The sequence below is a fragment of the Oncorhynchus masou genome, chromosome 12, assembly GCF_036934945.1.
Source record: "Oncorhynchus masou masou isolate Uvic2021 chromosome 12, UVic_Omas_1.1, whole genome shotgun sequence".
NCBI classification, from domain to species: domain Eukaryota; kingdom Metazoa; phylum Chordata; class Actinopteri; order Salmoniformes; family Salmonidae; genus Oncorhynchus; species Oncorhynchus masou.
This window is the reverse complement of record NC_088223.1, coordinates 43205739-43219259: the sequence shown is the minus strand read 5'-3', so window position 1 is coordinate 43219259 and position 13521 is coordinate 43205739. Positions and strand designations below refer to the sequence as shown.

Sequence of the window (13521 nt, the reverse complement as noted above, 5' to 3'; positions counted from 1 at the left end):
CTTGTCAGCTCAGAGGTTTGAACTTGTAACCTTCCGGTTGCTAGTCCAACGCTCTAACCACTAGGCTACCCTGCCGCCCCACGGTTAATGTGTGACAAAAGAATTTGAGAGGTTGCTCCTTTACTGCTACTCACTTCCAAAGGAACCAAAAGGGTTTTACACCACAGGGAGCCAGATCGTCATTTTATTTCGCTTTGATCTCAGTTGGACGAAGACGCCGACCTGTAACTGTTTGAACAGGGACCCGAGAGATTGAACTACAATGGAATTGAGCTACAATGGTCTAGGATGGTTGAGGGGCAGCTCTCAGGTAACTGTTGGGGGATCTTGGATAGTTGGTGGCCTGGCGGTTGGGAGCTTGAGCCGGTGGCCAATAGGTTGCTGGTTCAGATCCCATTTTGACTTGATGGGAGAGCTGTTGACATGCTCTTGGGCGGGACGCCTGACCCTGGCTGCTCCTGTGGTTTGCTTTGGATGGTAGTCTGTTAGATAACTGAATATAATGTAAATGTTGAGCGGTTTCACTGTAGGTAGATCAATAATAATGATCAATAAAATACATCAACAAAAAATATCACTGTCTCTGAGATTTCGAATCCGGCTTGTCATTAAAGAAGTCTACAGAACCTTCAGATTATAATTGTGACACCTGCGGTTTATGACAACTACTTGCTAAGAATGTTTCCCATTGACTTAAATGATGGGTGTGGCCCCGTTTACTGTAGTTTGGACACACCTACTCATTCAAGGGTTTTTCCTTTATTTTTGCTATTTCTACATTGTGGAATAATAGTGAAGACATCAAAATTATGAAATAACACATAAGGAATCATGTAGTAGGGTCAAAGACGAGACATGTACATTTGGTGTCCGAAGGCCATTCATTTAACACAAAAAGATAAATACGTATAAATATAATATTAAATCACTCTTAAACTCTTACCCTTCTTTTGACCCAGAAATATTTGTCGCAAACTATTAAATGAAGGGAGTTATTGAGCTCTAAAGCATCAAAATGTCCTTCAGTGTAACTGTCCAGGTTAAAATTCTAATGACAAAAGTGTTTTTTAAATTCATCCTAAAAATATAAATGAACACCCATGGCATAATTGTGTTAGCGTTTGCGCCGTCAAAAAATCAAACAAATAAATCTGGTGATGAACTTAACCATAGTATCCACTGAAGGAAACTATTTTGAGCAGCCTCCTGAACAACTTGTACAAGTACAACATGAACCTGCACCTGCACCTTCAGAGATGAGAGCAATCATCTGAGTCCTTGAAAAATACTATTGCTGCTACTAATAATAGTCCGCAGGATCATTATTGTTATTTCTGAAGGAATCACATTTAATCAATGTTTGTGGGCCATAGTGATACAGTGGGGCAAAAAAGTATTTAGTCAGCCACCAATTGTGCAAGTTCTCCCACTTAAAAAGACGAGAGAGGCCTGTAATTTTCATCATAGGTACACTTCACCTATGACAGACAAAATTAGCACAAAAAAATCCAGAAAATCACATTGTAGGATTTTTAATTAATTTATTTTCAAATTATGGTGGAAAACTTTTGTTATTGACCAAATACGTATTTATCTCAATACTTTGTTATCTACCCTTTGTTGGCAATGACAGAGGTCAAACGTTTTCTGTAAGTCTTCATAAGGTTTTCACACACTGTTGCTGGTATTTTGGCCCATTCCTCCATGCAGATCTCCTCTAGAGCAGTGATGTTTTGGGGCTGTTGATGGGCAACACAGACTTTCAACTCCCTCCAAAGATTTTCTACGGGGTTGAGATCTGGAGACTGGCTAGGCCACTCCAGGACCTTGAAATGCTTCTTACGAAGCCACTCCTTCATTGCCCGGGCGGTGTGTTTGGGATCATTGTCATGCTGAAAGACCCAGCCACGTTTAATCTTCAATGCCCTTGCTGATGGAAGGAGGTTTTCACTCAAAATCTCACGATACATGGCCCCATTCATTTGTTCCTTTACACGGATCAGTCGTCCTGGTCCCTTTGTAGAAAAACAGCCCCAAAGCATGATGTTTCCACCCCCATGCTTCACAGTAAGTATGGTGTTCTTTGATGCAACTCAGCATTCTTTGTCCTCCAAACACGACGAGTTGAGTTTTTACCAAAAAGTTCTATTTCGGTTTCATCTGACCATATGACATTCTCCCAAACTTCTTCTGTCATTGCCAACAAAGGGTAGATAACAAAGTATTGAGATAAACTTTTTGTTATTGACCAAATACTTATTTTCCACCATAATTTGCAAATAAATTCATAAAAAATCCTGCAATATGATTTTCTGGATATGTTTTCCTCATTTTGTCTGTCATAGTTGAAGTGTACCTATGATGAAAATTACAGGCCTCTCTCATCTTTTTAAGTGGGAGAACTTGCACAATTGGTGGCTGAATAAATACTTTTTTGCCCCACTGTATGTGTCATTCAGGGTAACAAAATATTGTCATACAATATAACACCAGTATTTTATATTAAAATACAATAACTTTGTTTTGTTGACTCAAGAGGCAAAAACAAATGTCAAAGGATGAAGTGAAAGCTATTTGCTTAGATTTTAGATTTTCTTTCAGTAAGGCAGGAAGTTTTTGTAAAAGAAATTTAGTTGTACCCGTGACACATCAAATATGTTGTATTCAAAATAAAATGTAATTTCTCTCTGGGTAGTTATATTTCTGCCATGTCTAAGCATGGTATAACCTTGTGATTGTGAAAAATGGGCCTACAATGTTTATATTTTTATTACCACTTAGTGTGATACTGAATGACATTTTACTAGGGTACATTCATATGAATCACAATAAAAGTGAATTATTGGCTTTATTGTTGAATATAACTAAAAAAAGGGCATAGGTGACACTCAAATTAACATAAAAAAGTATTTTAGGGAATTGTAATTGCTACTTTGAAAACCTTATACGTCTTTGACCAAGGAACCAAAAAAGTGTTAAACAAATCAAAATATATTTTATATTTGAGATTCTTCAAAGTAGTCACCCTTTGCCTTGATGACAGCTTTGCACACTCTTGGCAATCCATTCAAATCATATTTTTATTCAATACATATTTTATATTCCATAATTAATTACCCAAATAATTAGACATTATAATAATGTTAGGCCACTCCGCTACATTATGGTGATGCCCGTGTGAGGATGCTAAAGTCTGGTTCATTTCTCAGAGTACAGTGATGTTTTTTGTTAACGAGAACATTTTAACGATAACTATTTCTCTCCTGCCTCAGGCCGCCGCGCATGACTTTCCTCCCCTCTCCCTCCCTTCTGCAACATCTATGGGCTGTTACAACTTCTTTCATTGTTGTTCGTCTCTAGATGTGGGCATAATATATTATTTTTTATAATGGAGACATTACTGGATGTTAGAGTTTAATGACTAGCATTAAGAAGTGTTTGAAGTTTTGTTTTTTAATGTTGATTAGTGTGCTTTCTGCATGAAATAGTTTGTTTATAAGGCCGGAACTTTCATTTCTTACTATTCCACATAATGGTGAGTCATCCTCATATCTTACATTACAAAGATGCCTCAAGGGAAGTAAAAGGCAATTGGATTTGAATCAAAAGTATATTACATTACCCTAAAAACAGGTGTGTAATCTGCAATCTTTATTGTGAGAGCCATTGTGACATTAAAAATCCAATATTGGTGTTTGGCCACCACTCATTGAGATCGAGGGGATCAATAAGCAAGGGGCGCTTTCCAGTTACCAACTACGCTGATGTCCGGGCAGCAGAAGGATTTTGGTCGGCAGTGGCTATTATTCGAGCCACACTTTTATTGTTCAGGTCGAATGGACAGTGCGGGCGAGGCTAGGTGCTGAGGCTCCTTGCCTGATTGGCTGAAACATTCTGTGGTCCCGCTTAGCAGGAGATGCACTCAGCCCCAGGGAGCAGAGTTCCTTTCATTAGGGAATTTATTATTGTTCCATTATTGATGGATAAATCCTTTTTACAACCGGGAAAGGTGGGTCATTGTTCAGGGCATAATGTCCCTACATAATGATACAAAACATGACCTGCTCTCTTTGAAATAGAAGTTATTCACGAAGTTTAGAATACACAATATAATTTAGCATTTCTACAGCACACAATCATCATAGCATGCATCAGTACACTTCTTGCCCCCAAGCCTGGATCCTTATGTAATGATTTCTCCCAAAAAGCAAGGTTTTTGCTGTTAACAATAATGTTTTCCTGATTCCATTTGAATGGTCTGGATTCTGTCCTTTTAGAGCAGGGCAAACCATTTGGCGGGCCCCTGCTATTACTGTGTCACCCTGTCTTGGATAGAACGTGTGAAGTGGATGTTCTGCCATGTAATGGCCCTCTGGACTGTTATCTTGTAAAGGCATCAGTATACTTCAGTAAGCTTCACACGAACCATGAGCTTGCATACTCCCTTAAAAGACCTTCCCTTGAAAAACGAGAAAAAAGTGACAATAGCACTGTTTGTCCATTTTGAGATGCCATAACCATCCTCAAAATAGTCCGAATTAATATAAGGTAACTCAAGAAATCTGTCATTAATTTTGACCTTTTTGCCAAGGAGATCTTAGTTACGCAATTTTACACCTAAGATGTTTGGTGCAGCATTTCTCAATGAAAAAAATGTGCATGAAATCGAGTTCTCTCGTTGAATGACACCCAAGTCTTTATTGAAGAATCCCTACTGTTGACCAATCACCAAAAAAGGTGCATAGACTATGGCTACCGACTTCGGCCAAATTGGTGTGACCGAATAGCCAAAAAGTCCAAAACAAACAATAACGTCACAAAATATTATCATAATATATGCACAAACTCTTCCAAACTGTTTTGTCTGGGAAGTATGCAGAAGCCTTAATCCAAAGTGCATTGGGAATGGGGGAAAAGATTTGCTGGGTAGTGTCACGTCTTTTCATCTCTACCGTTGTAGATGTGTGGGTATGGTCTGCCAACTGCTAGGCATTTGGAATTGGCCTGGTCTTTAGTCAGCCGACTTCCCTACAATAACTCATTTTTTTCTAAGAGTGTACTAAGTAACTGAAACACATATCTAAAAACTAAGGCAAGGTAAGTGGAAATATCATGTTTAGGGGTGTTCCACTGAAAACCTAACAGAAAGGGTATATAGTAAATGGCCTAATAAATCAACATAACAGTCAGAAAGACTTACGACAGGATAGCGGATAGGGAGAGCATCTCGGCTGTGAGGTAAGAGAGGTAGCCCAGGACGAAGATGAAGCCTGGCTCGATAATCTGGATGTTCTTGGTGCATCTGGTTAGGAGCGAGATCAGCAGAGCAAAGACGACACCAACCAGGGAGCCTCCAACCGCCACCACGAAGAATGAGACTACACAGAGCAGAGGAGGAAGAGAGGAAGGTGATAAAAGAAAGAGGAGGAGGAAGAAGAATAGAGTCAGAAGGACATATAGGGGCAAACCGGGAACAAAGTAAGTAATTATTAAATGAATACATAAAATGTTGGTTAGACCAGGGGTATGCAACTCTGTTCCTGGAAAGCCTCAGGTAATGCAGGACTTTTTCCCAACTTTTTCCCAACCTGACCAACTGAGCTTATTTATCAGTTCTAAATTTAACATACCTGGTCTTCCAGGTCGATTAAATAAAAAACGCTCTCCAGGACCAGGGTTCCCTACCCCTGGGTTAGACAGATTACATACTCTATTGCTTGTTGCATTACCTTTACAGTTTGCTTAAAGATGGTACAATAAGCTGTACCTATTGACTATCTGACGGGCTCTGAGAATCAAACACTGGCACCTTATTCCTTACAGATAAGTGCACTATATAAGGAAGTTGGAAAAAATGTATGCACTCACTACTGTAAGTTGTTCTAGATAAGAGTGTCTCCTAAATTACTCAAATGTCAAATGTAAAATAATTGTAATACATAAGGAATAAGAGTGCAATTTTGGACGTAGCCATGGTGTGGCGCTCTTACTCACTTATGCCTTTGATGATCTCTACAGCGTCGATTTGTGACCCTCCAAGCGACACAAATGCATCAAACACATTGAACAGCACCTGAGGGAGCATGGAAATAAAGATGACCGGTCACTAAGGAGTTGGGGGGTTAAGCAACCAAATAAATTGAACATTACATTATTTAATGTGTTACAATTAATTGAATCAATTGTGTAATATAATCCATTAGATTTAAAATGGTATTCTTGGACTATTTGTATATGAGTTATGTTATATAGGCCTACAAACAGACAGCATTCTCTGGAGTAAAGCATGTGACTGACCGGTGCAGTTCAGTCAACGTGCCTTGTCTTGTGTATTGCCTTTGTTACTTCATTTGTCGGGTTAAGGTTTCCAATGATGAATGTCATTACACTTGGAAGTCCACATACTTCTTATTTAACACATTACAAAAAGTTAAGTGAATGTGTTTTGCAAAAAACTGTAGTATACACATTAACTGTGTCCCAAATGGCACCCTATTCCATACCAAGGGACATATTCAGACTTACCCTATGCACGTGTGTAACAAGGTTTGTGTGTGTGGCACCCTTGTGAGCACTGAATACATTTAATTAAATGCCAGAAAACACACCCACTGGGTGGCCTACCAATTTGATCAAGGAGTTTTTCGGTTCATTTATCTAAATCCCTTTAAATACTGAATTTGTTTGGCACAACATTAGTATGTAGCTTATAGAGAAGGTGTTCAGAATGGAGATGCATCTGCATATTCATCTGTTTCAAAACCCATGCGTAGATTTAAAAACACTTAGAGTGCAATATATATTTTTTATCAACCTTAGGCTGCATCATGGGACAAATACGGTTAGAGCGCCTTATGCACAAAATGTCAAAAAAGGTTGAATCAGCATTGTTTCGATGTAATTTATCAATGTATTGTGATATGGAATATGAGCATAAAACACATTTAGATTTGCAAAAGTTATGAAAACAGTACTGGTTGATCTAATTTCAACCAGCGTTGCAAAGATTGAATTGAGGGTAAAACTTTTACTTAAATACAATCCCACTGGGCACAAAAAAATTTGAATTAATGTTCAATGTAATTTGTCAACAAATTGTGATGTGGAATCTACGTGGAAATTATATTGGATTTGTAAAAAGTCAACAACTGTTGATTTGAGGGTGACATTTCCACCCCAGGATTATGTCATTATGGTAACCCATTTTCAACATAGATAAACCTTGTATAAAATATGTCGAATTTGTACCTGAAACAAAGTCAAATCTTCAACATTATATCCAATATCAGAAAAGTTAATGCCAGGCAGCACCTCCTACTGGAAAGTTGATCTATCTACAGCTATGGTTGCTAAACCTCTAATAGTTAGCCAAATTTCAGTTCATGTGTGTGGAGCAGTGGATGACTGGAAGACTGTGTCCCCTTTTCTCAGCGATACAACAAATTATCTATTACTAGTGTGTTCATATCTACATTTTTTAAATATAATTTAAGTTTCCACATCACAATAACATCACTTCCAGTTGACGGGGACAGCTCTAGTAGGGCAGGAATTTGATGAACTGACTATTTGGAAAGGTGGCGTCATGACAGTGCCACGTTGAAATTCACTGAGCTCTTCAGTAAGGCTTTTCTACTGTCAATGTTTGTCTACTGGAGATTGCATGGCTATGTGCACAATTTTATACGCCTGTCAGCAACGGGTATTGCTGAAACAGCCGAATCCAGAATTTGTAGGGGTGTCCACATACTTTTGTGTATATATAGTGTGTTTCAACCCAGGATCCAACTAAAATAGACAATACATATACTGTATGCCTAGGGTTTCAAGCTTCCCCATAGTATGATGCTGCCTCTCCCATGCTTCACCATGGTGCCAGGTTTCCTCCAGACGTGACACTTTGCATTCAGGCCAAAGAGTTCAATCTAGGTTTCATCAGATCAGAGAATCTTGTTTCTCGTGGTCTGAGAGTCCTTTAGGTGCCTTTTGGCAAACTCCAAGCAGGCTGTCATGTGCCTTTTAACTGAGAAGTGGCTTCCATCTGGGCACCACCAAAAAGGCATGATTGTTGGAGTGCTGCAGAGATGGTTGTCCTTCTAGGCAGAATTGCAAAGAAAAAGCCATATCTCAGACTGGCCAATAAAAAGAAAAGATTAAGATGGGCAAAAGAACACAGACACAGGACAGAGGAGCTCTGCTTAGAAGGCCAGCATCCCGGAGTCGCCTCTTCACTGTTGACGTTGAGACTGGTGTTTTGCGGGTACTATTTAATGAAGCTGCCAGTTGAAGACTTGTGAGGCATCTGTTTCTCAAACTAGACACGCTAATGTACTTGTCCTCTTGCTCAGTTGTGCACCGGGGCCTCCCACTCCTCTTTCTATTCTAGTTAGAGCCAGTTTGCGCTGTTCCGTGAAGGGAGTAGTACACAGCGTTGTATGAGATCTTCAGATTCTTGGCAATTTATCACATGGAATAGCCTTCATTTCTCCGAACAAGAATAGACTGACGAGTTTCAGAAGAAAGGTCTTTGTTTCTGGCCATTTTGAGCCTGTAATTGAACCCACAAATGCTGATGCTCCAGAAACTCTAAAGAAGGCCAGTTTTATTGCTTCTTTCATCAGGACTACAGTTTTCAGCTGTGCTAACATAATTGCAAAATGTTTTTCTAATGATCAATTAGCCTTTTAAAATGATAAACTTGGATTAGCTAGACAAAATTGATTGTGTTTCTAGATGAAGCACAGTGATAACACATTAAGTTGTGGTATAAATAAAGACACTTTAAATTTTCTGTGCATTTAAATTGGTTGAAACATATTTAGATGACAACTAAACCAAAAATAAGACATTGTTTTTCCATTGGTATGTGCTTGTGCTTTTAGATGGTTGAAAGAAGTGTTATAACACATTGGGAATTCAACAAACTCCGTCTGTCTTTTTGAGTGGGTTAATAATGGTTGAAATCTCATTGATCAACATCTCAAGCAAATATGACCTAAATGTCCACATTGAAATGACGTGGTGTGCCCAGTGGGATGACAGGCCCAACTATTGTGCCATAGGTCAGGTTCAAACTTTTACAGCTTGGTCTGCTCTCCATAATGATTTCATTAGCCTGCATGTCAATTTTCTTACATGAAGTATGATCAACTACGGCTGATATCCTGCAATTAAATCGATTTTTCCATGTTTTCTTTTGTATGTTCATGTGATATCTGAGCAACTCGAACATTACAACAAAATCAATGGTCTGAAAAACCTAGCTAAAATTGTTGACATGGGCTAGTTGATTAACTGTAATAAATAGCTTTCTAAAGTAAGCAATGACTGACAATAAAAAAGTAAAACTGCTGATGCCCTGCCAAATAACGACATTGCAGCTTGAGGCCCACAGTCCTTATTGACACCACCTATTGAGTACGGCTGATATAGGGAAAAGTGTGCAATTTGGGACGCATCCTAATAATGATGAATGAGGATGATCAAGTTTGTGAGACTGACCACTGTGACGCCGTCGTTGAGAAGGGACTCCCCAAACACCAGGATGTACAGGACCTCGTTGACATGGACCTCCTCAAACACGGCAATCACAGCCACTGGGTCCACAGCAGCAATCAGACTCCCAAACAACAACAACTGCAGGAGACCAGTGTCGATATTACCTACAGAGGCCCAGGGTAAAAGGTGTTATGACCTTTGATCTACCTTACACATTAACTCTGAGGACCTCACAAATGCCAGTTTCAGTCATCATAAAACTATAGAAGAACCTGTCTTTTATGTTGATCTGCTCTATGGTGGTCAGTTCAGACTTTGGTTGGGCCTGTCCCAAATGGCACCCTATTCCCTAATATAGTGCACTGCTATTGACCAGGGTCTTCTGGTCAAAAGTAGTGCACTCGCACAGGAAATCAGGTGCTATTTGGGACGCATAGTTGCCTGCCTTACCCATGGCCCCGCCCAACCAGCACCCCCAAAGTGCGAGTCCCAAAGTGGCAGCGTTCCAGCAGGTGCCAATAACAGCGTAAACCAGGATGGCGCCCAAGTTGCCGAAGAACAGCTTGTTGGGCATGGAGTAGCCCGCGTCCAGGACGATCTGGGGCAGCAGGTAGAAGAAGAAGGTGAAGGGCTGCAGCCTGAAGGTCTGCACCTTGTCTGCCCCATAGATGATGCCGCCCAGGACCCAACCAATGCAAATGAGGAGGCCGCTCTCCGGGATCACTCTGGTCAGGCACGGGTTCAGCTGGAATACTGTTGGTGAACAGAGCAAGACAAGGACAAAAGAGACAAATTCAGATATACGCAGAGTGAATGAAAGACAAAAGTTCATAATTTGGTAGATTCAGGTGGCGCCAAGTCAAACAGACCTGAGCCCAGTTTCCCCATAGCGATTGTACTTAGGCTTACAAATGTTTTAATGATGCATCTTTCCCACAATGGCCGAAGATGTAACACGCATTTCCCAAAACATCATGCAGAGAAAACGTTGACTAAGTGCTTCGTGGATTGAAATAAAGGCAGCACTACTCTCGGATCAGCATTCTACTTTTCATATTTTACCTAAAATTATAATTAATCCACAATACTGACAAGGGATCAGATCCTTGAGAGATATTACCATCCATGGCAACAAATATTGAGGCGGCTTATTAAAATGCCTACCCTATAATAATGCACAAAATCAAGATTTGGCACATTATTGTGCACATGTTAAACATACTAAAATATATTGAAGTAAAAATTACAGACAGTAACACACAAATAGCTCAATTAAACTCAACTGAATGAGCATGAAATTGATTGTAAGTGTCTTGTTCTGACCATCGTTTGTGTGTGTTTTCCTTGTTTTAGTGTTGGTCAGGACGTGAGCGGGGTGGGCATTCTATGTTGTGTGTCTGGTTTGACTATTTCTATGTTTGGCCTGATATGGTTCTCAATCAGAGGCAGGTGTTAGTCATTGTCTCAGATTGGGAACCATATTTGTGTTTGTGGCACCAGATAGGACTGTTTTGGTTTTTTCACGTTTCTTGTTTTGTAGATTGTTGTACTTTCATCTTTATTAAAGATGTGCAAAACTAACCACGCTGCATTTTGGTCCGCCTCTCTTTCCCCAGAAGAAAACCATTACAGAATCACCCACCAACCAAGGACCAAGCGGCGTGGTAAACAGAGGCAGCAGCAACAGCAGCAGCAGGAGAAGCGACAGGTGCAGCAGGAGCAACAGCAGCAGCAGCAAAGGCAGCAGCAGGAGAAGCAACAGAGGCAGCAGCGGCAGCAGCAGTGGGAGCGGCTGCACTATTTGGAGAAATGGACTTGGGAGGAGATCCTTGACGGGAAAGGACCCTGGGCAGAGCCAGGGGAATATTGCCGCCCCAAAGCCGAGCTGGAGGCAGCGAAAGCAGAGAGGCGGCATTATGAGGAGCTAGCACGGCAGAGCGGCTGGAAGCCAGAGAGTCATCCCCAAAGATTTCTTGGGGGGGGCACAGGGAGAGTGTGGCAGAGTCAGGAGCCAGACCTGAGCCAACTCCCCCTGTTTACCATAAGGAGCCATGGATTTTATCAGAGCTATTGGCAAAGCTGAGGGCTGAGTCTGAGAGGGTCGAGGAGTTATTGGACAGAATGGAGGAGAGTGAACGGATGGGCGATGAGGAGACACTCGAGGAGGTGTTAATAGAATTGGGGGAGTGTGAAGAGAGAGAGCAGTTGATTTGGCGTAGTATGCAAGGCATTCGCCCTGAGGTGTGTGTTCCCAGCGCGGTACCACCAGTGCCGGAACCCCGCACCAGGCTGTCTCTCCGTCCCATCAACACAGGTGCTCCCGCCTGTCCGGCACTACCAGAGTTTCCCCCCCTCAGTCCAGAGGCACCAGGGCTTCTCTGTCCAGCGCTGCCAGAGACTCGTGCCTGTCCGGCGCGGCCAGAGCTCCCCCCCTCAGTCCAGAGGCGCCAGAGCCCCTCAGTCCAGAGGCGCCAGAGCCCCTCAGTCCAGAGGCGCCAGAGCCCCTCAGTCCAGAGGCGCCAGAGCCCCTCAGTCCAGCCAGAGCCTTCCTCCTCTCCAGCGCAGAGCCCCTCAGTCCAGAGGCGCCAGAGCCCCTCATTCCAGAGGCGCCAGAGCTCCTCAGTCCAGCACTGCCAGAGCCTTCCTCTCCAGCGCCGTCTGAGCTACCCGTCTGCCCAGCGCCGTCTGAGCTACCCGTCTGCCCAGCGCCGTCTGAGCTACCCGTCTGCCCAGCGCCGTCTGAGCTACCCGTCTGCCCAGCGCCGCCAGTCTGCCCAGCGCCGCCAGTCTGCCTAGCGCCGCCAGTCAGCCAGGAGCCGCCAGCGCCGCCAGTCAGCCAGGAGCCGCCAGTGTCGCCAGTCTGTCCAGCACCGCCTGAGCTACCCGTCTGCCCAGCGCCATCAGAGCCACCCGTCTGCCCAGCGCCGCCTGAGCCACCCGTCTGTCCAGTGCCGCCAGTCTGCAAGGAGACTTTTTTTGTACGTTTCTTCTTTATAAGAATAAAGTTAAGGAAGAAATGGCACTTAGGAAGAAATGTCTTCTTAAGATGGTTTTGTGAATCTGGGCTGTGGTCCCAAAAATGCTGCTCACTGCCTGATAAATCTTTGAAGTAAATTTTTCACAGCCAAGATGCTGGCATCATTTTAGCATAGTTAGCTAATTAGTCAGGCCTCCTTACACTTTCTTGATCCCTGGAGTTGTATTCATAAAGAATCTTAGAGTAGGAGTGCTGATATACTATATGCTCTGTTGTGGCTTAAAGATCCTACTGCATATCTCATGGACTGGGAGGACCTGATCATATCAGCATTCCTACTCTAAGGCGCTTTATGATTAGGCCTACAGGCTGCGGCCTCCTTATACTTTTTGATTGTTTATCAATAACGGGATCAAAATGTCCACAGGATATAAGGGAGTCTGACATTGACATCTGTTCCTACCTGGCAACATTATTGGGCTTTACACAAAGGCAGGTGTTGAAACTCAAAGCCGGAACTAAAAGGTAAAGCAAAAGGATTAAAATGTGAGGTTGCGAAACTTGCAAATGATCAACCATTTCAGAAGACTGAGAAAGTGTAATTTTTTCTGTCCCTGGAGTATGATTAACCAGCAATGTGCCGTTATAAATGTTCTCATCACTCACTCAGTCTGGATTAGCGGAGAGAGGCAAGTTTTTAAAGTCGGTAATGCTTTTTCAGATTCCATGCCATCACTCCTTCTTTAACTTCGTCCACAGGATCAATTCCTACCAAGCCGGCTGGCTTCTATCTCAAAGTGAACATTTTCACTAACTGAACAGTAACCTCTGGATTTGTCATCCAACCAGAGGACTCGGGGCTATATCTTTTGCTTAGGTGTTTTAAGTGTTGCCTCTGGCAGCCTGAAGCTCAGTTACTAGGGCTAGGCTTCCCACTAGCGGGACAACTTCCGGTGAAACTGGAGGGCGGGCAATTCAAATAAATAATCATATATATTATGGATATCTCTAACAGTCCCCCCTGAGTGAGTTTTCTTATGCATGTG

At 42.2% G+C, this 13521-nt stretch overlaps 1 protein-coding gene across 1 annotated transcript in view; it reads right to left on the bottom strand.

Moving 5' to 3' along the window:
• The window catches only part of LOC135550140 (sodium/hydrogen exchanger 3-like), a 77180-nt gene that overhangs the window by 51738 nt on the left and 11921 nt on the right, over window positions 1-13521 (bottom strand). The window contains exons 2-5 of the mRNA XM_064980659.1: window positions 9949-10251; window positions 9502-9662; window positions 5995-6073; window positions 5201-5378 (exon numbers count right to left, since the gene is read on the bottom strand). Of these exons, the coding sequence (XP_064836731.1) occupies window positions 5201-5378; window positions 5995-6073; window positions 9502-9662; window positions 9949-10251 (721 nt within the window). The remainder of the gene's footprint in view (window positions 1-5200; window positions 5379-5994; window positions 6074-9501; window positions 9663-9948; window positions 10252-13521) is intronic.